The sequence below is a fragment of the Sceloporus occidentalis genome, unplaced genomic scaffold (genome assembly GCF_023333645.1).
Source record: "Sceloporus occidentalis isolate IW3139 unplaced genomic scaffold, rSceOcc1.0.p SCAF_15, whole genome shotgun sequence".
In the NCBI taxonomy this organism is placed as follows: Eukaryota; Metazoa; Chordata; class Lepidosauria; order Squamata; family Phrynosomatidae; genus Sceloporus; species Sceloporus occidentalis.
The window spans coordinates 11,870,159-11,895,328 of record NW_028316995.1 but is presented as its reverse complement, the minus strand read 5'-3'; the positions used below and the strand labels follow the sequence as shown (position 1 = coordinate 11,895,328).

The 25,170-nt window shown below is 39.8% G+C and overlaps 1 protein-coding gene across 1 annotated transcript; it reads right to left on the bottom strand.

The window, feature by feature from the left end:
• Positions 1 to 237: 237 nt before the first annotated feature.
• Positions 238 to 23,311, bottom strand: LOC149303240 (sprouty-related, EVH1 domain-containing protein 2). Its single transcript, XM_089481394.1, has 6 exons — positions 23,261 to 23,311; positions 12,766 to 13,014; positions 10,901 to 11,069; positions 9,473 to 9,537; positions 2,113 to 2,259; positions 238 to 885 (listed from the first exon to the last, which is right to left on the bottom strand). Exons 1-6 carry the CDS (start codon positions 23,309 to 23,311, stop codon positions 238 to 240), a joined length of 1,329 nt encoding a protein of 442 aa, XP_089337520.1.
• Between the last annotated feature and the right edge of the window lie 1,859 nt (positions 23,312 to 25,170).

The window sequence follows — 25,170 nt, the reverse complement described above, 5'->3', positions numbered from 1 at the left end:
GCAACAAGGAAAGACTCCTTACGTGCCTTCATTTCACTAATGGTTTAGTATTACATATTTCCAAGCTGAACATTAGTTTGTTAGAAACCTCAGTTGAAACGACGAATGCTTAGTGTGAATGGTTTTCACGTTGAGGCTGGTTGCACCCAAATGTTGGAACTGAACATTTAATGCCAAGGTGCTGCCCAATGGATTATAAAAAGAAACAGAATTAGAAAATTCCTGGTTTGCACTTGGTCACGCAACGGCTTTATGTTTCCCTCCACAGCATCCGCACACGACACCACAGTTATAACAAGCTCGCAGCGGGAGGTAACAGCACATGCCCGGTGCGATGATGGACAATGGTATGAGAAGCATCCAACGAAGGCAAAATTTTTCATCGCTTGTGTCACATGAACAAGCATCTGTGTAATCTCCTTCTGAGTCAGACATGCAGTGGTAGAGCACACAGTCCGCAAAACCCATGCAACTGACCCGGCGGATGCAGTTTCGCACTGAATCTGGAGCATCCTGACATTGCCCTCGACCATTCTCGTCATGGTTAAACATTTCCCTGCAGTACACACACCGGGACCTCTCTCCATCTTTCCTCCTGGGTTTGCACCGGGTGGGCTGAGTGTTAATGACTGAGCCCTTTATGTCCTTACACACGCCAAAGTCAGAGTGGTCTATGTAAGGGTAATTGTAGTCATGTTTTGATGAGTTGCTCTTGGCAAAATGAACGTAAGAGTCAACATTCTCAGAGTCCGTGCATTTCCTGTAAATGGGTGCCTGACGATAATCCTCATAGCCGGTGAGCCAGATTCTTTCCCTTGGGTTGATCCGGACGATCTCATCATCATCATCTGGAAAGCTGACATGCCTTGGTGGCCTAGATATTGACTAAAAGAGAGAAGTTATTAGTGACATTTAAATAAGGGACGCAACGTTGTGTCTCGTAGATCATTAAACAAATGATCAAGGACTTCCAAACAATATTAGTTCTCCTCGCAAGGACACAGGGGATCTGTCAAAAATACAGAGCCACCGACTACTTAAATCATACAAGTCTTTCTGGAATAGATGAGCATGAAGGACCACAGCTGAGAAGTTACCACAGAGCTCTAATACAGCGGCGGGCCAAACCTCAACCTTCAGTTTCTGCTGCACCCTACATCTCGTCAAACAAAATTGTACGGTTTGTAAAAGACACCATAGACTTTTCATTCCGCATAACAAATTAAAATTCCCATTTTATCTTTTACTCCTCAGCACTGCTCTAATCTCATTCTCTATTCTGTACGCCAATGCCTACTTTATCATATTCATCAGCAGTGAACTAGAAAGGAGGGATTGTCGAGAATACAAGTCTCCTTCACCTTAAATACAACTTTTAAAAAAAAAAATAGCGCTTGTCACACCCCAGGTGCGGCATTAATCGGTGTGTAAATATTTAGAGATTTAGAAAGAATAGTTAGAGAAGATGAATTGACACTCTTTGCTCCTCCAAACCTTTAATGTATCATTTGGCATCCAACTGAAAAATGATTTTTGTTGCATACAAAGTATTCATTGCATTGACTGAACAACTAGCATTATGTAAATTACGTAACAAAGAGCAGAATTCTAAAACCAGTGTTTATTTTAACCTAGGGCTACCTCTAACAGACATGCAAACCAAAAGGCGGTAGTTTGATATAAACTTAATGATATGTGCTGGCAACAATTGCTTTTATGGCAAACATGAAAGGTCCATCTCTCAAACACGTGTAAAACAGGAAAGTTTCCTTGGTTTACTGTGCCCATAGAAAAAATATCCACAATCCACCAATAAACTGCATATTTCTTCATTATTTTTAGTGACTAAAGTTCTGAGCCGATCTTAACCAACTGTAAGATATAGTCAAGTGTCTGAAATAGGTTGAAAACCCCTAAGGTGAAGCATGGGATAGCTGCACAAAAATGCTTATACTATACAAATATTTTGTACAGCAAAAATTTATTATATTATATTATGGTTTTTTTTATCACAATTAGGGCAGTGTAGGTGGCCAAGATTTGCTGCATGCTTACCCAAGGGTTTGTTTTCAGCAATGTAAGGGGGACTCAAGTGTTACGAGGAACACTTACCTGCTCTGATGTATACAGCTCCAAGCTATAAGGATCAATAGGGCTTAGAGGGGAGTATTGACAAAGTCCGCCGGGGAGAGGAGAGGCAATCGTTCGAACTGGTGGTTCTCTCTTCTGCGATGAGTTTGAAGAGCTATCTGTGCCAGTCTGAAAAGAGAAATGTCCTTCTTAAGAAAAAAAGCTAGGACAAATATAGACCTTTAAGATAGGATCCTGTCATTAGCAAAAATTATGGAACAAGATGTGTAAATAAAATTCATAATGGATTAAGTACCGGAGGCATAACTACCAATCACAGAAGGAAATTGATACGAGAGAGAATGTAAAACTAATAAGATGACACTGTACACAAATCCTAGAAGATCAAAGAAACCCAAAACAATTAAAATACAATGTTGTCGTTTATATTATATGATATAAATCTAATGTCCAATTAAGTCTCCAGGAGCCGAAGTCATTGTGTTGCATTCGCATTTGTTTAGTAACAGGAAAGAGACGAAAAAGTGTCTCCTGTACACAAATCATAACTTATGTCATCCTTGCTCTAAGCATACAAAATTTATTGGAACATCTGAGGCAGAGGCCACCGGGTGAGAAAAAGAAACATCCTCCCATCTCCCACCACATGCAAAGATAGCTGTGGTTATGGTAAACAAGGCTTGGGATTATCTAAAATAACCTGGACCAGGCAGTAAGTAGTTTTCACTGGACAAATTCCTAGACCACAGAGTAAGAATCATAAATTATAGAGCTGGGTGGAGGAGACAGGAAAGTCTTCATGTTATCCACCCCATGCCTGAGGTCTGCTGAACGAGATGCGACACTAGTAAATATAGAAAGTACAATGCACTGGGATGCATGAAAAAAGGACAACATCCTGTATTTTACAGCATGCCGTTTATTTCTTACATTGGTGGTCATTCGAAAAAGAACACGTTGCTTTTGTTGGCTGCCGGCTAGAGCAGCCATGATTGGTTCAAACGCATGGAAGTATCCGCGATTGGCTGTTGCTGGTTGGCACGGGGCTGTTACATACAGGCGTAAGAACTGCGATTTGGGTTCCGTATGTGGCAGCTAAACATTGTAGGAAAGATGGAAGTTTTAGTTTAATGTGTGTGCGTTTAGTGGATCAGTAGAGGCGGCATCTGATTTTTTTTTTTATTCTGAGGGTCCCAGAAAACCTACAGAAATCCAAGCAGAATTTGGGATAGATTCATTAGAATTTCTTACGCATGTCATTTTCTTTTGCTCAGGAAACTATTGCCGCCAAACTAATGGCCCATATGAATTCCTCTTTCCACCCCCCAGAATAGGGGTAGTGTATTTAATTCCTAAATGCAAGGACAATAAACAAAGCTGTCAACACAACCATAATGGCTAAAACATGCACACTTATTAAAGAAACAATCTCAGTTTTTTGTTTTTCCCTGCATGCAGGTGTGCACAGCTTCAGAAGACCTGAAAAAGACATAGTGGTCCTAAAAGACAAGAGGATTAAAAGAAAAAAAACAAAGCTTCACTGAAGCAAATCATGCTTTCTTCCCCAATCAAGAGCGGCTATAGAAAAGACCTCTTAACATCTAGCAAGTACCCGCTTATGTCACCTGAAACTAGTGTTTATTGTATATAGTGGGGTATATTCGCACAAGGGGGGTGGGGTGGCAGGAGAGTTGGAGTTTCAGACTACGAATCGTTTAAAATCTGCAAGATTCCTTGAAAAAGTGTCCTCACTAACAGAACTATGCATTATACAGGGCCATTCAGAAAACTCAGTCCCACACAGGCATTTCCCACACTGCATGTAAAGCTGGTATTTTAATGTCTGGCAGGGGTCAATTATAGACTGTTGAGATCACCGGCCTTAAAATAGAACCCAACAGCTGATGCAACTCAAATGCTTGAAATCCATTAGAACCTAAATTTAGAGGAAATCATATTGTACCACAATGTCAAGAAGACCTCACTGTATGTTAATGTGTCTGCATCCTCACTTCCAGAGCTCTGCAAAGCTAGACCAAACAATGCGCAAATGGCCAGTTCTAGAATAATCAGCTTGGATAAGTGTCAAATCTCTACAGGTCTAGTTGTAAAATCAGGTTTTGCCTCAAGGAATACGGAATAGAACTCTGACAATACTAGTGATTTTCTAGAACCATTTAAAAAGAAGCAACAGATACAGACATTGCAGAAGTAAGGTGGCGAGGGACACATACTGTGACCAAGGTGACTGATAGCAGCTACACTATGGAAAGCCACACAAAGTTCAAGGGCTACATTTCTGCTCAAGATGCTGACATCCTATTTCTAATCTGAAATGCTATTAAAACGGAATTTCCGTAACAATAGTACTTTGATCTTACAGGCAAATAAAATGGCTAAAAAAAACAAAGAAAATGTGAAACTCTAAAATGACAAAAACATTGAAGGTGGCTAAAATAGAAGGAAATTGCAATGCAAAAAAAATTGCATTCTTTGAAAGGCCATATTCAAGACAAAACTAAAACATCTAAACATTAAATGGAATTACTTGTATGGAATAATCTAGTAGGAAAAACCAAGGTGTTCTTTAAATATGTATGAAACTACTACTAAATAAATAATTACAAAATTATAAAAATTTGCCGATACCCTGCCAGTTGACCAAATATGCTTTGGTTGACAAGGCTTAGTTTTTCAGGTGTGATTTAATAGATTTAAAATGACAGACCTCTGTTAATAGTCGCTCTCAGACTATAAACACATTTAAAAAATGTATATAAAAATGTATAGCGCCTTATTACTGCAAAAAACGGGAATTTCCTCTAATGAAGGGAATGTCTGCTGGCCAAGTACAGGTGCGGAGGAGGATGATCAATCGGGAAGGGGGGGGGGTAACAGGATGTTTTGGGAAGGAGTAAAGTGTACCAAAACAGTTACCATAATAAACCTTCGCAGCCCTAGGGAATTGATAAACTTGGAAACTATCTGGAAACTCGACAAGAAGAGAGCCAAATCACAAGGAAATCTATACATAAAGCTGCCTCTAAGCATATGTGATAATATTCTACAAAGAGCTATGCAGATTCCTAACTAAAACTGCCACCAGACCTAACTCATACAACATCTTTCGAAAGTTGAAAACAAGCCTTGAACAGAAAAAAAAGTGTGCCGTGTTTCATAGCTTTTAACACTTTAGTTTCCTCCATCAGGCCTGTATTGCCCAAGGAGCATCAGGGTAGCCCTGAGGAAAATTATTTTTTCTGCATTATATTGTAACAGAGAGAAAATAGAAGTGGATTCAATTTTGTATAACAAATGCAGGCACATTTTCAGAAAATGCAAAGCTGTATGGGAAATCGTCTACAAGCACATGGTGTGTCCCCCCTTTCTACATTTTGTGAATGCCACCACTGCATTTATGAGCAGAACTAGCTGGCTGGATAGGGGAAGCAGCTTCTAACTTCTAATGTGCCGGCTACTTTACTAAAATTCCAGGTTCTACTGAAAGACACAAAGCAGAGCAGCAACGGCAAAACGGGTAAGTTGTGTACATTTCCTAACATTAACATTTATCACTCATTAGTGAAGTCTAAAATGCATCCGATCAGCAGGATTATTTCATCCCTTCCATGATAATTCCCCATGCATTGGAAATATATAGTCTTTAGTACCTGTGCATTATTTATTTCACATTAAGTATAAGAAAGTAGTGCTCCTGAAGTACCAGCTACACCCTAAAAATTGTATGGACGCCATAAACAAAAAAAAATAACTTGGTGTCACTTTAAATTGTCATTGTGTCTCCCTGGCAAAAGCATGGGGGATCCTGTAGGATTTCCCCATATTATTTAGCCCACCCCCCAAGGTAAACCAAACATTTCCACACATGCACTATACATACTGCCAGAGAGAGAGAAAGCGATGGCTTAAATACCACTTAAGAGCGCTTTCCTGTCACCGATTGGATGTTTGCATCAGCCAATCAGTGGCAACGTATTTCCCCCCATTTTAAAGCACACACAGAATGCATTATTCCTTAGTGGAGCTCTCAGGGACAGTAAGTTATCCCTTTAAAGCTGCTAGTTTGACTAAAACAAACTATAAAGTTTTGTTTTTTTTAAACTAGTATTTTATTTTTTCATTCTGAATTCCAAGCAGCAAAGTCATAGATCAGCTGCAGTGCCAAGAATCCTTGGGCTGACCCTGCAGAAGCAACGAACAACAAGCTGCAATGATGAAAATAAACTCAACCACTTTGCTGCCAAGTCTCCAAGACACATTAAGCCTACATAGCTAAAAAACAAAACGAAAAAAAAAACCCTGGCACGAAGTGGGTTAAACACACAACTCCCATATTTCATTCAAGACCCAGTGCGTGACATAAAAAATCCTGGTTTGAACAAAAAGATAAAAAAAAGGCCAGCTCTGCCCTATTGCAAGTTTACTTTTTACAGTGTTTGCTTAAGGGGAACACTAGTCTATTCATTCTGCTTTGTGTTCAAAGGCCCCAGAGACACAGGACAATGAGCCGCTTCATCAGCTACAGCAAGGATAGACAATTGAATAGGATCTTCACAAACCCACAGCAGTCAAGTTAATGGACCTTGTAAGGATTTGGTGGGGCGAAGGATGTGAATTTTTCAACAAACAAGTAATATCAGGACAGCGTTTCAAGGATATAGAAAGAGCAGGCACCACGGCGATAAAACTTTTATATAGGGACGTACCCAACGGTAGTCAGTCCGGGATTGGCTCTAAACACGAGTTAGCCCTTCACCTTACATGCAAAGTCACATTTAACATAATATAGTTATCTTCCATTGCAATCTATCACTTCAGTGAACAGTATTGTTCCATGGGTTTTACACAATACAATGAAATAACAAACGCATCATGTAACGTAGGGAAGTTTCACTTTACTGCGAGTGTGGTGGATAAGTGGAATAGCCTCTCAGTAGAAGTAGTAGAACGAAATACAGCGACTGAATCAAAACTTGCACGGGACAGCTATACGGCTACCCGGAATCTAAGACAAGACCGAGGACCCATTGAGGTTTGAGTCTTTACATCAGGATTAGATGGGTCTTATCTGCCGTCGTATTTCATGAAACGCGCTGGTATAATTCTGAACTAGCATGAATCCCATTATTAGGGCTCGAAGTGTACAGAGACTTCTCTGTGACAGTCAGACGGCTGTACACGCACCAGGCTGCAGTGTGCTAGAACGCTCTCTCACGCCAATGCTAAAGGCCGATCCCTCCAGTTCAGCAGAGGACTGTCCCCCTCCCTTATCTGCTTCCATAAATCAAGCTGGCAGGTAGCTGGGAAGCAGCTGCTAATGATAGTTTTTCTGTGGAGCAGAGGAAGTCACCTTTTAACCCAGCCTGCTGCTGTTTGTCTTTTACAACTAGGACAAAAGAACAGATGGGAACAAAATGCCAACTGATGAAAGGATCTGGTCAGAGGAGGCAACAGAAAACCTGAAAAGACCCATCTGATGTACAGACCTCGGAGACACCACCTCAGCGTAGAGGCAGGATGAAAGCAGCCCTCCAGGATATTCAGATATACAATAAGCGCTGAAAGGCTTTCCAGTAAAGGGCCGGAGAGCTGCTCAGGTGTACACCTTTCACGTACACTTGTTTTCGCTGGAGAAGAGAGGGTGTTACACTTTAAGAAAGGAAGTAAATGACTCATTGATCAAATAAGAAGCTGAACAACACGCTCCTCCCTTGATTCGCCGTGACCTTGGTTGATCTGACATGCAGTTAAAACATTGTTTGCTAAAGTTTCCTTTTTTAATTATTCATCTGCTATTATAGACTGGACTGTGAGGACACACAACACTAAGCTAGCAAAGTAAAATAAGCTATTCTGCACAAGCGTGCGCGCAAGAGAACCGAGTGGCGAGTGTCAGAATAAGACAGGGCATATGGTGACATGCAGAGATCTGTTCCCTCTTGTTGATCTCAATTCCCTGCCCTGGGGTGTAGGGATTATAGAGTATGTTACGGACTACAGTAAAATCTATTATTACAAACCTCTTAAAACGAAAACACAACATCAAGACATTCTAATTCTATCAATATATAGTTTATCTCATAAAACTACAATGTTTGTGATTATGTGATTCTTGCACCAGTTATTAGATAAGAAAAGCAGTGAGGGGTCAATGAAGAAGATGGGGCCAGAGTTAAAGCACAAGAGGCTGGTAATGTATGCATGTGTTTTCTACATAGAAAAAGAAAGCAAGAGCTGGCTAAGTGTCACAAAGAAGTAACTTACAACAGCTGAAGAGCCAGCAGTATCTATATTATTTTAATAAACCATAGACCTGAATAGAGTATATTACGGTTTAACCTTACCTTACTCTTTTCAAACTAACAATATACACAAACAAATGAGCAGAAGCTCATTTGTTGATGGAATGGAACATAGAAATATAAAACCTTAAAAATAAATGAAGTATTAAAAAAAAAACCACTAAAAATACAAGAGGGTATAAAAATATAACCTGGATCCAAGTCTGAAAAGTTGTCCTATAACCATAGTAACTTTTGCAATATTTCTGCATAATCTTTTCTTGGGTTATATGATCCCTTCCTAAACTTTGCAACAGAATCAGGTTTTTGCACATAGCATAGAACTTAAGCAAATGTGAACTACATGAGACGGGACTACTGTAGAAGTTACAATCATGTAAATCCCTGTGACTTCTGGCTTATTATTTCATGGTCCTTATTATGGTCCTTATTTCAGTTAATGTACCCCTTGTCTCTTAACAATCGAGCTTCACTTCAAACAAGTAAAATTAGGACGAGACAGAGAAAGCATTAAATCAGCGGGTCTGCTTACTCAGCTCCACTTTTCAAAGAAAATGAAAAACAGAAAGTTGGGGGAGGAGGACTACAACTTAAAAAGTTCAAAGAATCCCCTGGGTTTACCAAAATAGCTTTAAAAGTCATTATCTGGACCATAACCCATATTTTTCCTCTTTAGTTAAATCATTTGTATGTGAATTTCTTTAGGCATATTTTTAGCAATTATTAACAGATGGGGGGGGGATACAAAACAGCAACAGGATGTGGAGTGTAGTATGTAGTTCAAAAGTATGGGACGGACGACTCATTACATTAGTACTTCACATCAACTCTGGTGGAAGTACAAGGGGATTCAGTTCAGGAGACCAGGAGTAGGCTGGTGAGTTAAGAGTCCACCATGGCTCAGCTAGATGTACATTATAGGTAGTTACATGAAATGCACCCGTATCTTAAGATGTATCAAGGTTTTGGTTACTGTCCGCGTCTCGGGTTTAAGTTTTAGTTTTGTTTCATGCTTTATTTTATTGTGAAACACATTGTGTAAAACATGACAGACTTACTGCAAATACATCATCATCCCCAAGTTCCGCCTCATTATGAATAGTGGAAGAAGAAGTCGTAGATCCTTAAAAGAGAGAAGTAACAACATGGTTAGTTCACAATGGTGTGATTTAAATCAATTTAACATCAAATTGAATGATTAAACAATTTTAACTGTCTACTAATAAAAAATAAATAAATCACGGTGCTTAAAAAAATCCTCAGTTAGTCTAAGGGACTGTGGCTTGCAAAGAATCATGGGAGCAGCAGCTAGAGATCAGAGACCGCTATACAGCAGGCCCTGATGGTACAGGACCATTCGGAGCAAGCACAGAGCATCAGCGCAGAATACCTAAAACAAAAATGTACTTGCCAGTAGTAAAACTGTAAGGACCCGAGTACCTGTCTCCTAGGATTTGCCTGGTGCTGATATATGCATAAAATGTTCCACAGCATTTCTAAGGAGAAAAGCTGTGTAACCAATCTCTGCTGGGCCTACTGCCAGCATACTCCTGAACAAGCCCTACCTTTATTTCAGGTACATGAAGTGGCTTAGAGAAGATATTTGATACATGGACAGCCTAAGCTGCTGCAATATTTAACTATTTGTCTTAGGCTGTTCCGGATTGCTCTGTGCACACTGAACACTCTGAAGGACAAGCGAACTGTTCCAAGCATTAAAACAGCGTCCTGAGCGGGACTCTTAGGAGCGGCAAGCTATGTATGTAAACACACCTTTATGTATTGTCAAGTTAAAGTGTTTCCCTTACAGGAAGCTAGAAAACAAAGTACGACTATGGTCTGAACACACAAAAAAATCATTTTAGGGGTTAAAATGAAAGAGTGTACTGTGTAACCCAATGCAAATCCAAATATATTTTATCACTACATGCCAGGTGTTCTTTGTCCAGCTGCTGTATTTTGGCCTGTCACAGGAGCAAAGGTATGGAAGCATTGAAGGGGCTTCAGAAGGTTTGAGAGCGCATATATACAGGACACATGGATAAAAATCGCAGGAGTTAGGCACCATGGTGTCTACAGTATTACTACTGGTACCTAACTCTAAAGGCTAACTTAACTTGTAATGCTATGGGCAGACTAGATGGGCTGTATCTGCTGTAGAATTCTGTGATCTCTGGGGATATATCTCATGCTGCCTTCTAAAGTGAACATAAGTGTGTACTATACATCCAAACAGACACGTACAAAGTGGTTTAAAATAAAATGGGACATGGTCAATACTGCTGAGCCCTACTGAATGGACACACCAGACAGACCCCCCCCCCCGGACACAATTAGAAAAGTCTCCCAGTCTTCGACTGCCAGCATTCCTTCAGGTTTTACGCCTATAGCCAGTATTAAAAATGGCACTATGGAATGTAACCGATCTTGCTATGTCCACGCCCCAAGGCAAAGAATAGACGGAAGCATGTCTTAAATTTCACTACCTTCTGTAAGGTCTTCAATAGCTTTGCGGACTCCTCTGTCAAAGGCTCGTGCATCAGCAGGGCTTTGAAAGGTAAGGCCAAACCTCCTGTTGTCAACTAACCAGTGATGAAATGTTGGAGTTGCTTTCCAGTACACCAAGTCCTTCCTTAAATAGCATTCCAAGATCACCTAGGATGTTAAAGCAAACAAAGTCACAAAACTCATCCTCTAAACAAAAGCAAAATCAAGAAAGCAACGTGACACCAACTCTATAGGAGAAAAGGAATGTTATTGTATGACACACAGAAAATCTTCATTTAATCACAGATAATAGTCCATATCAGCTAAATGGTTAGTTGTGGTTTGAAGTGAACTAGCGGCATTTACTACACAGAGGATCTACATAGCCCTTTCACGAATGAGAAATGCACCACGGAAAGGCCGTTATTCTACAAAGTTAAAAGGGAAACGTTAAATTGTTAGTCTCACTGCAGCACAGTTTAGTAATGTATGAAAACGAGATTTTTAATAAAACAGCTATTTTGCAATCTTTCATAAGCAAATACAAAACTCAGAGGCTACGTCAAAGTGGCAATGCTTGAAATACATTTAGTAAAAACATGCTTTTTTTTTTTTGCAGTATTGATTTGCATTGTTACTTAAAAAGGTAAAGTGTTCTGCCTTGACATGACGCTCGCAAAACCTTAGATAATTTGTATAGCAGCTTGTATGTGGATACATATAGAGCTCCATAACTGTCCACCTTGAAGAGAGATTTGACCTCCGAAGGTACACACAGCATAGAAGCCAGCAGCCATCCATTAGGACGCCCCGGCAGAATAAAGGTTCTGTTCCACTTCAAAACAACATTTCACTCTCTAATTTATCAAGGCGCTAAACCTTATCCGATATGCGATTTTTTTCTTCATTTTTAATACATCTTCAGATGAAAAACACACAAGCAAATGTTCCCGGCAATACATCGTCGACAAGGCAGATGTAAAAAAAAATTCTGGGAAGGGGTTGGGAACAATACTAGGAATGATGGTTCAGATTTGTTTTTGTAAGTACAGTATATGGGGCAGTACCTTTAATCCAAACCATAACATTTAGGGGCCTTTTTGTGTACAGTAAAGCTGCCCCATCCCTTACATTACCATTCGCGCAAGGACATGATCTTAAGAAAAAGTAATTGCTCTGGGGACTACAAGCATTTAGTTATAGGATACTAAATAAAGTCTAGGTGGGATGAGCCAAAAATCTTTATCCTCGGGGTTTAAAAAAAAACACACCTTGGGTGTGTTTGTAAAACTTACATTTGAACATGCTTAATCGTGCAAGCAACACGTTTAGAATCTCGGATCTTTTATTAAGACTGCCTCAAATCTGTTTTGGAGCATACGACCTTAAGTAATACAATCATACTAAAATAGATTTTTTTTTTGCATCAACACAGGTAACCTCCAAATGAGTCATACATTAGTGATTCATGCATTGTAAAATATAACTTAGAAAATAACTAAAATAAACCATGGGAACAGTGAACACATTTTTCTACCGATCTTGCATTGCAGCATCGAGTCCAACCCAGGATTGCTTTTTCTGGGGTAGATAACTGGGTACGTACATCTATAGATACAGAATTTAGCAATCTGCTGAACAAGAGTATTAGAATTACTCCGTTTTAGTAATTAGATAACCAACGATGCCCACTAACACTCACATTATTTACCTAATCGCACCCCCTTCCATATATATATATATATATATATATATATATATATATATATATATATATATATATAAATATAAAAACACAGGATCAGTTGTAGTGGCTTTAAGTACCATCATATGCGCTGATGCGTGAAAATACAGTTTTAATTACCAGCTTGTCTTTCAGTCGTTCGCCATGAATTATAAATTCATTTCTTCCGCTGCCATCTGGGTAAACTTTGGAGACGCCGACACGACTGAGTCCACCGCCTTCATGTGGTATCCAACCTCCGCTGGAGTCATCTCTGCTCATTACCACAGCCTTCACACGCACGATATAGCTGTCACTGACAGGAGAGAGAAAAAGTATATTGTTCCACCATGTTCGAGAGCATATTATAGTATTTACAATGGCCAAAACCTTGACAGTATTGGAGTTCTTGATAATTGTTCTTTTTATTTAGCACAATGCAGTAAAAATCCATAGACTAGATAGGAACATTTTTCCCATAAAACATGGATCTATATCAACTATGTAAGCTATAGTAGAGTGACAGGGGTGTAATATCCTTCCAGTAAGTTATCATCCACATGCACAAAATGTTTTTTTACATACACATTGAAAATATTATATATATATACATATATATATATATACACACACACACACACACACGCAAATTGTAACCAATTTGTGCTGCAAGTACAGTCAAAAGAAGAAAACTTAAAACAGTAGCTCAGATAATATTCAAAATTATATTAGTTACACACACATTATATATATATATTAGGGCTGCAACTAACGATTATTTTAATAATCGATTAGTTGGCCGATTATTTTTTCGATTAATCGATTAATCGGATAAAAAAAACCAATATGCAAATTTTTTGTTTATTTAAAATAATTTAATGAACTGGATGTTAAAAAACAACTTAAAATTTACATTAACATTCTTATTTTGTTATGATGTAATAAAAAAAACAATATTTTCAAAGTACAAAAACCCAAAAACAATATTTATGAAACAAAATAACCCCAAACATTCTGAAAAGAGGTGGACTATTACTGTTCAAGAAACTTTGCACCCAGCACTTTGCACCCGGCACTTTGCACCCGGCACTTTGCACCCAGCCCTGGCACTTTGCCCCCAGCACTTTGCCCCACCCCTGGCACTTTGCACCCGGCACTTTGCACCCGGCACTTTGCCCCAGCCCTGGCACTTTGCACCCAGAACTTTGCACCCAGCACTTTGCACCCAGCCCTGGCACTTTGCACCCAGCCCTGGCACTTTGCACCCAGCCCTGGCACTTTGCACCCAGCACTTTGCACCCAGCCCTGGCACTTTGCACCCAGAACTTTGCACTTTGCACCCAGCCCTGGCACTTTGCACCCAGAACTTTGCACCCAGCCCTGGCACTTTGCACCCAGCCCTGGCACTTTGCACCCAGCCCTGGCACTTTGCACTGTACCCCTGCACCCAGTCTCCAACTCTGCCCTGCACCCAGCCCTGCCCCCACATTCTGCCCTGCCCCCACACTCACACCCTGCACCCACACTCACACTCTGCCCTGCACCCAGTCTCCTGCCCTGCCCCCACACTCACACCCTGCCCTGCATCCCCACCCCCACCCTGCCCTGCACTCAGTCTCCTACCCTGGCCTGCCCCCCCCCACTCTGCCCTGCATCCCCTGAAACCCCACCCCCACCCCCGCGAATCGCTCTGTGCGAACGGAGCCACTCGCACAGAGCGAACCGCAACTAAAAGAAGGCGCGTGTAGCGGAAGCGGGGAACGCTCGCGGAGGTAAGTAAAAGGAGCCGAGTGCTCCAACAACTAATCGATCACTCGATTAATCGATAACGGAAATCGTCGACAACGATTTCCGTTATTGATTATTATCGATTTTATCGATTCGTTGTTTCAGCCCTAATATATATATATATATATATATATATATATATATATACATACACACACACATATCTCATCTCAGGTTAGTGTACAAAATTCAAATTGAAGATCAGTTTACAACCAAAGTTCTCCACTAGCATTTGCACCGCAATATTTTTATTTCCTGTACATACAGCAGGTATCCGAATGGATTTGGTTTTCTTTGCGTGCAGCGTGAATGACACCCATTCAGACTCTCAGGAAATTAAGCATTAGAGAAACCAAAGGACTACTGTAAAAACAGCTGCTAAACCATATTGCCGAAGGCACCCTTAGTGCTTTGTGTGCTGTCAGGCATGGTGACGTTTCTAACTCATACGTTCTACTTGGGGGCGTTCAGCCGCCAACCAGGTTATACGGCAGAGGCGTTCCTCGCTTCCAAACCAGTCACCATAGACAAGTAAACGTTAATCAACAGACGTACCAAACATTTAACGTTAAAATAAACACTAGAAACATATTTACTTTATATTGGTAAGGTTGTGACATTTGGCCAGGGGTGGGGAAAGGGGGACATGTATATGATTCCGCAGAAATCCACATGCATTTGCAAAACAGACACCACAAAAAAAAAGGGTGAGCACAACCGCAATATGAACCAGAGTGCATACGATGGCTGGAGAGTCCCTTTAAAAAATTTTTTGGAAATGGACTGGGTCAGAGCCACAATCCGAGGACACAAAAAACAAAAATGAATCCTAAGTGTTTATATGTCCAGCATTAATCATCTAAGATTTGAATATCGATGGCTCTGATGCTAAAATGCACCCTTTTCACATGGGGTACACGGATGGGGCGAAGGGGGTCTACTCACTAAACCTGCATTCACATGCAGGACTGAAGTAAAATGGAGCTGGTGGGCACAGAGTGAAATGCACAGGGGGATCCGGAGGAACTAAAAAAGATATTACAATAGATTATAAGAGATATTATATAGATTAAAGCACAAATGATGAATGGAGTGCCCTTTTAACTTCTCCATGTATTATAAAATGACCAACTTAGCAGGGTTGGCCCTTTTTAATACATAGGTAAGCTTTTCAATGGGAAGACATACATTTTCTTGCAAAAATAAGTCCTTTGCTTCACTCGTGTCTGATTTCGATTCAGCAGCTAAAATTCCAGACCCAATAAATAGGGCTCATTACTTGAGCAAGAATTTGAACAGCCCTTTCAAAAGCAAGTTGAAATGAAATTAGCAGTTTAAACAAACAGTGAAGGCATAACACCAAAGTGTACAAATCCTCAACAGTATGCATCGAAAAGACTTCTTCCTATAATAATCCTTGATATCCAATTTGTTCTTGAGGCTATGAACATTAGATTTTTTTTTTAATGGAACAAAAATGTTAATTAAAACCAGCTGGGGTTTACACATTCCCAAGATACCTTCCCAGTGCATATGGACCTTAGAGGAGATTCCAGACAAAAATACTTCTGGTCTAAAAGCGCTTTCTACACTGGTTAAAGGGACAGTCTATGTCCCAGACATCCCCTCTAAAGAAGAATACATAGTAAAATACTCCAAGTACTTAAATACGCATCCTTCCAAAATGGGGGGGGGGGGGGAGCTGCCCTCCTCCTCTGTGGTCTGACATTTATTGCCACTGATTGGCCCCATAAAGCAACCAAACAGTGGCAGGAAGGCTTAGCACCCACTATAGTCTGAACAGATCCCCGCCTGCAGCGTCTGCCAGTAAGTGCATCACATGCAGGGAGAAGTGTTGGGCCTAAAACATGTCCTGCTGGGGGGGGGGGGGGGGGAGAATGCCAAATATAGGGAGATTCTGCAAAATTTCCCATTTATTTGCAAAAGGAACACCATGAAAAATTAAAGGGACCACGCAGCTTTTGTATTCATTACAATGCAGACGATGGCTGGAGCGTCACTTTAAAGAAACAAAGTTTGAATTAGCCCAGCTGCAAAACACGTCTTCGAACGCGAACGGCAAGGTGGGGGGCACAGGGAGCTAATCCTCTACATCTTCAGAGGCTTTTAAGAGTCACATTCTGGCTTAGGAGGAAAGTACTGTGATCAGCACGTCCGAGGGTAAAACCAGCCTACTTTATCCATTTCAAACTTATTGTTTAGTTGGCAATATAATTTGTGTAAACCGTATTTATCTTATGCCTTGTCAATATGTTTATGCAAGAGTAAGAATATAGTATTATATATATATATATATATATACACATACACACACATACACACACCCACTATTTAAAAAAAAAATGAATAATTTCCCATAACAGGACACGACAGTCAGATTCTAATATTAGATCTTTCCCTTTGCTTTCTTAATGCAAACAAAAACACAAAAACAAAAAACTAAGACAGGACCGGAAGCCATTTAACAATGCTTCCTAGATTTTTATTTTATTTTGCTCCTAAATTATTGTGCCATTTTCTAATGATCACTATGGATGAACCTCTTTCTAGCACCTTAAATACAAAGCTGTTTTCGCAGGTTTGATTGTCTGGCTTCTAACCTCTACACAAATGTGTCCGGCTCCATTCAAACCGTTTGCCAGCCAGTTAGGCAAAGAGTAGCATTTTAGGTCACTGATACAAAGTACATAGAGCAAATACGCAGTTCTTACCAAGCAGGGATCATTTAATTGAATCACATTAACTACACAGGACCAACTTGGCCCTTGTTGCTGAGCCAACATGCCAGGACGGGCCCTTTGTAATAGCGCATTACAAAATGTAAGTCAATATCCCAATACAGAGATCTGATCCAACAGCAACATGGTTAACTAGGCACCTCTATAGAGGATTAGGAAAACGAAAACATGTCAGAGCTGAAGAGTCAGACGTGTTCAGACAATAAAAAAAGAGGAGGACTTACGACTTCAAGCACAACGGACTCCCTGGAGAAGGGGCAGCATCTGGAAATAGTTCAACACCATGGTGTGTCCGACCACTATATTAATCTAGACTAGTCCGCTTCTCACCATTCCTAATATAAATTACACGGTTTACATGTTTTAGTGTTCCTGAATGCAACTTTGCACAGGACAAAGCTGAAAATGACAGGGATTCTCATATATAATCAAAAAAGAACCACAAGACATAGAATTCTACTAACATGCAAACTATAGCGAGAAAAGATTAACCATAGAGAGGGGGGGGGAATGCCAAATATAGGGAGATTCTGCAAAATTTCCCATTTATTTGCAAAAGGAACACCATGAAAAATTAAAGGGACCACGCAGCTTTTGTATTCATTACAATGCAGACGATGGCTGGAGCGTCACTTTAAAGAAACAAAGTTTGAATTAGCCCAGCTGCAAAACACGTCTTCGAACGCGAACGCGAAAAGATTAACCATAGAGAAAAAAAACCCAGAACAAAAAAATACAAATGCAAACTGCGAGCTGGTGACCTCTAGCCTAAATTAGTCCCAAAAAGAGAGAAAGGCCCTGCATGCCATCTTTGGGCTTTAAAACTTTTTTTGTGATCACGTAAGTTCATGCCAGGCACAGTTTCGAAGACCGGTCATCACACTCCCCACTATGATCTTTGTAGCCAGCTTTCGTTGTTCGCCAAAGGAGACATTTTGTCACACGCAGTTTATACAACAGTATACTTTGTGGGAGCAATGAGACCACATTTTTTATCATTTTTAATCATAAAAACAAACTGTGTAATGTACTCAATTGATACAAACATATAAACAGAAAATACCTTAGAATGTGTTACTGTTATTAAAAACTTGCACAAAAAAATAACTAGGCAGTAAAATATGATTTTTAAAATAGACATAGTGATAAAGATGCAAAAAATAAATGTAGTGTTTTATATATATATATATATATATATATATATATATATATATATATACACACACACATATATATACATACACACACACATATATACATATATATATAATAAAAAATAAAAGGTGGTTTTCCGCTATTGTGCGTTTTTCCCCTTGCAAATGCTTGGGGGGATTCCGCAGAATACCCCCCCCCATTTGTTGTATAGGAGATGTTCAGCTGGCGGTCGCCGTAAAGCAAATAGGTCCTCTGCATAGAACCGGCCACAAATAATTGGTGCAGGAAACGGCAGATAACCACCCTAGGAAGCAAAACCCATATGCAAATGTTTATGCGAGTACTTTCCCCCACTATTCATACCAGAATAACAAGACTTCAAAAAGACATCTGAACACTAAATGGGTATATACCGAAATTTCAGGATCACCTTTTTCGCCCACTTGGTCTTACATTGGAATTTTAGGGCCAACAGCTGTGTTTTCTTGTGGACGTACAAAGGCCCAGTTTGGAACTTAATGCTACTTTGTGCATGCCCCCAAAAAATTGTCTTAAAAAAAATAGGTGGGCTTTAATACCTACTGTATAGTTATGGCATGGATGCCACGTTTCTAAAAAGAGTGTTTTATGGAGGATTGCCCATGCCTGAGGTAACCTCATCAGAAGTCTTTAACCCTATCTTAATCGTGCCCACCCTGCCATTTGTTTGGAACCATCACACAATGCACCCTGTAGCTTAAAACCATAACAACTAAAATAAAAAACTATGTATGTGTGATATATATATATTTTGTGGGTAATTTCTACTTTTCCGCATGTCTTCATCCAGATCTATGGGCATGAACTCATGGTGAACTTCCACAAAATGGTGTAGCTTCTGGTGACATCCTCTCCCCAGATTGGGAGATGGTTTAACAATTGGTAAAATTGAGAGAAAAGCTCCAGTTTTTAAGATACAAAATACACTTAGTAAATAAGGCGGTGGGGTTTTTTTTTAAAAAAAAACAAAACTGCATCTTATGCAATTGTTTTAAGAGACAAATAGAAAAAAAAGGTCTACAAGCACACAGGAGATTAAGATACCAGTAGAATTCTGGAAAAAAAGAAAAAAGAACCAACCCTTATGTGCCAGCTGCTGGGATATTTCAAGCCGATTATTAACATAAAATGGGGCTAAGGGTATGTTGGCGCATCATGCTCCAGAGGAGATTAAATAATAAAGGGACTTCTCTATGTGGCCTAAAGGTCTCCAGCTTTTGGAACTGCAAATCCTGGGATCTTGAAATTGTAAGCTTAACATCTGGTGAGCCATAGCATGCAAATACTCAGGAAGTGCTTTACACAGATAATCGAAGGCTAGGGACCTGCATGACAATCAGATGTTTAAGACAACACTCCTACAGTCCTGCCCAGCGGGACGTGCCTGTATTATAGTTTAGCACAATTGCTGTAGCAGGCCTTCAAGCGTTTAGCTTTATCGCTGCATGCAGTTCTCCGTTCTCATAGAACAGAGGGTGCTGGGCTGATGATTCATCACAAACTCAGGATTATATTCCTATTGTGTCAACCATCACGCTTCGATGTAGAGTAAGATAACCATCTCCCCCATCTTTAAAAAGGCAATCCAAACACACAAGATTTTAATGGGAACCGGGTTCCCGCATGTACGGCACACCAACCTTATATTTGTACCAAAGTTATAATTATTCAACATGGCTTTAGTAATTTTAGAACAATTTGCAAAGGGACTGTTGGGGTCCTGTTCCAAATAGTTATATTTCTAATAAGCGCTCTAGATCCCCTTCCTCTTAGGAGTAGCACTGTAATTAAAGGGATAGTAACATTTCATAATGAAGGCTTACATGGATAAAATTCTGCCTCCCGTCATCAACACGGGGAAGGTTAAATAAAGAGCTCCAATTTAAACATTGCATCATGATTCTCTGAACACAAAGGATGCATTACATCCATGTTTGATGTTGGCGCATGTATGCAGGCAAGTACAGCTAACCATGTACATTTCATGACAAGCTCTCAGATTATTACAAATGATTTTTTTCTTAAGAAAATCTTAAGTAGAAAAGCAGACTCGCTTAACCCACCACTGAGCACTTCCCGTTGCCTGTAGATTCACTTAACCCAGCGCCCCACACATCCCCCTGCCTCTCCTGACAGTACAGACGCCGGCTGTGTCCAGACACACTGTTGGATTGTGACTTCCGACAGGATCCGACAGCAAGTCATGGACACTGCGGTTAGTTAAGTGATTTTTTTTCCTTTTTTACACTTATGAATACTTTTCATATAAGTTAGCTTTGCTTAATTCTTCCATTAAGTGTTAAGCTCTTAAAAGATGGAACAAACAGCACACATATAACCCAAATCCAGGAAATGCTTTCAGAAGAAAACCAAATACAATAGGGAAGGATAGCTGCAATGTTTTCCAAAATATTTGTGGTAAAAGAGCGATTAAAACTTAAATACCACTGGTATACCCTACGGACCGATATAAATTCTTCTACACTTAAAGCATTGTTTACTTTATAGTAAAGCTGCATCAGCCTTCCTCACGTATCTATAGATTGAGAATGTATGTTGGGATTTGAGGCAGGAGGTAACTGCATGTTAAACATTATTAAGCACCTTCAGTTTTGGGAGAGATTTCTTATATTTTTTGGGGGTGGGGGTGTACTATGTCTTGAGGTGCTCCTCAATAGAACTGCATCATACCGGAATTATGGGCCGCTGGCTTGTTCTTGTTTAACTATTTTTTCTCTATAGTAGGCTAGTAACCACTTGTTGTCCATCAGACATACTCTGATGGGAAATGCTACAAAGTCATGCCAATTGAGAAGGCAGTTGAGGAAAATCTTTAAGTCTTGACACATCTGGAACATTTATCAGAGGTATACGAGAGATAAAGTGGGTGACTGGTGGTACGAAGACGAAGAAAACCTACAACCCACGGAGCCCATCATCATTCATTAACGTGTGTTGGTTGGAAAGCCATAGGTAATTTCAAAGTGTCTATAATGGCTTTAATATTCCTTTAACGGGGTAGATAGATGGCTGCCCCCACACCATATATAGCTAACGCAGGTTCAATAGATACATTTTTCCTAACTAAACCCCAATTTTTTTTACTTGGACTATTTTACAAATGGAACATTACGTTTTTAGGGGAAGAAACAATTTAATAGTACATGAAGCATCATTAAGATATTCCTGGGGGTGTGAGGGAGAACGTGCAATACGCTTGTTCGGTACGGTATATCTCAATAAGGTAGTCATTCAGTGCCATGGAAACGCTGTACTATTCTGAGCCATCGTGTGATCTGCCGTGTCATTGGCCTAAAGTACAGAAGCACAGAATGTGAAAGCAGGAGGTCCAATGGAAGATGTTTAAAGCGCAACGTCTGCAGGAAACATTTCTCATGTCCGTATTGTCTCCAAAAGGCAGCAATACTGACAAAAAGGCATAATACCAAGGAAATAAGCAAACTATAAAAACAGGAAGAGCGGGATGTTTATTTTTAACATTTCTGGACGGTGATGGATTTTGGGAAAGGCTCCATCCAAAGTTATCTTTGCCAGTGATCAGTCACGTTTATAAAAAGCACAAAATTAAATCGTCAACAAGGCATAAGGATTTTTATTTTTTTTATTTTTTTTTATTATTATGCATTACTAAATAAAGCACAGTCAAATGCCGAAAGTCCTGATGTTAAAGACATCTCCTGCCATGGGACATATTTACCACCAGTCCCCTCCAGCACGTGCTCTTTGAATGTCACGGGGAGTGTGTGTGTTGATGGTGGGTTGAGCATAATGAGACCCCCCCACGCAGCTTCCATTGATTTTGACTGAAGCTTTTTCTTGCCACTGGTTGGCTGCTAAAATCAGGACTATGGATATAGGAGGGGAGCTGCAACTTCTCCCTAAATGTTTTTTTTTTTTTACATTAATACATACTCTAAGAAAACCCTTTCACAACTAAAATGTGTGTAATGTTCTATCTAGTGAGTACAGATATCACATAACGGGAACAAATGTTGATGGCTCAACTATATCAGTTATGACAATTCGAATTACTTGTTAAGCAGTAAAAAAAAAAGTGACAACAGCGCAGTCGTCAAAGGGTATTTGCAAGATAAGTTCAAGTGCACCCGTCTCTCCCTTATTTAAGTTTTTAAGGTTTACTTCAGCCTTCATACGCCCCTTAATGCATACACAAAAAGTAAATTTTTGCTTAGAGGAGAAACATGTTTGGGTCATTAGACAGTTCCTCTAACGAGTGCACTTTTTTTGGCCTTCCTGTTTTGTTTTACAAATGACACATATTACAGGATTATCTATCATCCTAGTAATTAGTTTTTGGGGGATATCGCTTTGTTGAATTCAGCATAAAATAAAAAATAAATAAATAAATAAAAATCACAATTTAGACGTTTAATATCACTGGTGTTTAATCTGCTCTGAAGGTTATGTACTATATGCAATAATAACCATGCCTGCACATTTCCTTACATCAAAGGCAAATATCTCTGAGGGGTAGTTAATCAAAAACATGCTGCCTGCTTTTATCATTAGATAGAATTTCATTCAGAAGCTATAACATGTTCTTGTGGTTGATCAAAATTCTGGCTTTTGTGGAAGACGTGTATACATTTTTCTGTTGGTACCATATAAAAACGAATGAATTAAAAAAAAAAAAAAGTATGTACTTGCCAAGCTGACTAGAACATCAAATTATTTTCTAGGGCTATGTGTACTTGTGCACAAGAGATATTATATATCTACACGGGATAGGTGCTATCGGTAACTATTGGGCGAAAAATGATTCAGACTCATTTTTGGCCTTTTTGTTTTGGGAACGAAATCTAATTCCCATATTCAAGGTCATTCACTCTCATGCTCTCTAAATATTTCCCTACCTTCTCTGCATCTTCAGAGATATCTCTGATATCTGCTTTCTTCACTCCCATCTCCACTGACATACCCAGTCAGGAACTTTGCCCTTATGTGAAGGCAATAAGGTGGAAGTTCCCGACAGGTTACGTCTGCAGAGATGTGGACGAAGAAAGACGATACCAGATTGAAGATGAAAAAGTAGAAGATACGGAAGCAGAAGTGGTCGGCAAAGAAGGGAGGGTAACAGAGGGTGAGGGGGGGGGCAAGAATGTGACTGAGCCAGACCCACAAATTTGGGGGGGGGGGGTCTGGCCTTGTTTTCAGGGCTTTGTATGAATTGTTCAGAAAGATGTGGTACTGCAAGCTGGCACTGTCCCTAAGTAGTTGCATTTCACCATTCAAGGTGTGACAGGGGTGCATGTCCTACTAGGCAATGCAGATATATATCCACAAAACTGAGTGAATAGAAGCAGGTGGCAGATTAGGGGAACATTTCTCTCTTGTTTCAAAATGATCTTATGTTGACAGTGTGAAAAGAGGATGGTGATCTGAGGTCGAAAGGTTTACAATTCTACATCAGGAATTTAAGAAATGTAAAATTCCTGTAACATGACCACACAGAAAAGGTCCCTTAAGGTTTTCAGAGCATCGATACGGAAGTGATTTCAAGGTGTCTTAGGCGGTGCCACATGGCAACTATGTCAATATGAAACAGGAGTCCTTATACTATTCTAATACAAAAACACAGCAAAATGCCCTTTGATCAATATACATGTTGCCTGAGAATATGTAGCGACAGAGCTCTCTCTCTGCTATGGAAAGACAAGATATTACACAAACAGTTTTATTTCCATAGCATGTACCATTTACATACACATCCATACCATTTAAATGCAAACCTCTCATGACCAAGAAGCCTCAACCAACGAAGATCACCAGTCATTTGACTTATGCAGAGCTACTGAGATGAAATAGGGGCTTCAGGCTTCTAAAGTAGAACTGCAGATAGAAGAGAGTCTGTGGGTTTGCGATGTCCCAAACACCGGAGAGAGCTGTAAACAATTATTGTAAGGACCTCCTCAGTACGTCCCAGACAGTTGCTGATGGCTGCACAGACTGTAGCCGAAGGCTCTCTGTTAAACTGATTTGCACAGACATCAATCTTTATTGACATGAATGGCGCTATCATTATGAAAATGTTGGACTGGGAATGCTCTGTATGCATTAGAGACAACGAATTCAGTGCCCAATTGAACAGGCAAGCTTCAAAGTCATACTCTCAGATGTAAATATAAAATATATATACATACACACACACTATCTTTAGATAATGCAAGATACAATTAGAAACAGGTTATGCAACAAGTCAATGCATAAATTGACTAAATTGAGTAGTATTTCAAAGCCAACATAAAATACAGACGGTGGAAATGCTGGCACTGATTGGTGCAGAAAAGGAACAGAAAGGGATGGCTACAGGATCAAATCATTGTGCAGTTTACACCAAACATTCTACTGACTTCAGCCAAGATAAAGAAAGCATATCCTATTTGAAGCCAAGCTGTAATAAACCAGGAATGAATACATCCATGGAGGCTAACAGGAAAAGCAAGAGGTACATTTGCGATGGGAGTCCTTCAGACAAGTAACTGAAGTTTTTAGTTTAGCGTTGTAGAGTTGTCTAGCACTGAAGGATGTCCCCAAGCTCTCCATGCATATTGTCCGATGACTCCACTCCAGAATTAAATGTATGGGGCTAGTGTGAGGTTGGCAAACACACTGGCAAGTAAGGACACATGGAGATTTTACATTGTTCAAAAGGAAATAATTTCAGATGCCACTGTATGACACACTGGATTGATATAGCATTTAAAAAATAAAATGGCATCTTGCTTAGCTGTTAGGAGAATCCTGCATACAAATGGATTCCACC

What these genes read in the sequence shown, in the direction of transcription:
- LOC149303240 (XM_089481394.1), bottom strand. Translation starts at nt 23,311, where the DNA reads ATGGGAGTGAAGAAAGCAGATATCAGAGATATCTCTGAAGATGCAGAG. An exon ending in AACGACTGAAAGACAAGCTG is followed by an intron (nt 11,070 to 12,765) that starts GTAATTAAAACT and finishes TTAACATCCTAG; the next exon opens with GTGATCTTGGAATGCTATTT. An exon ending in GGGATGATGATGTATTTGCA is followed by an intron (nt 2,260 to 9,472) that starts GTAAGTCTGTCA and finishes TTCTCTTTTCAG; the next exon opens with ACTGGCACAGATAGCTCTTC.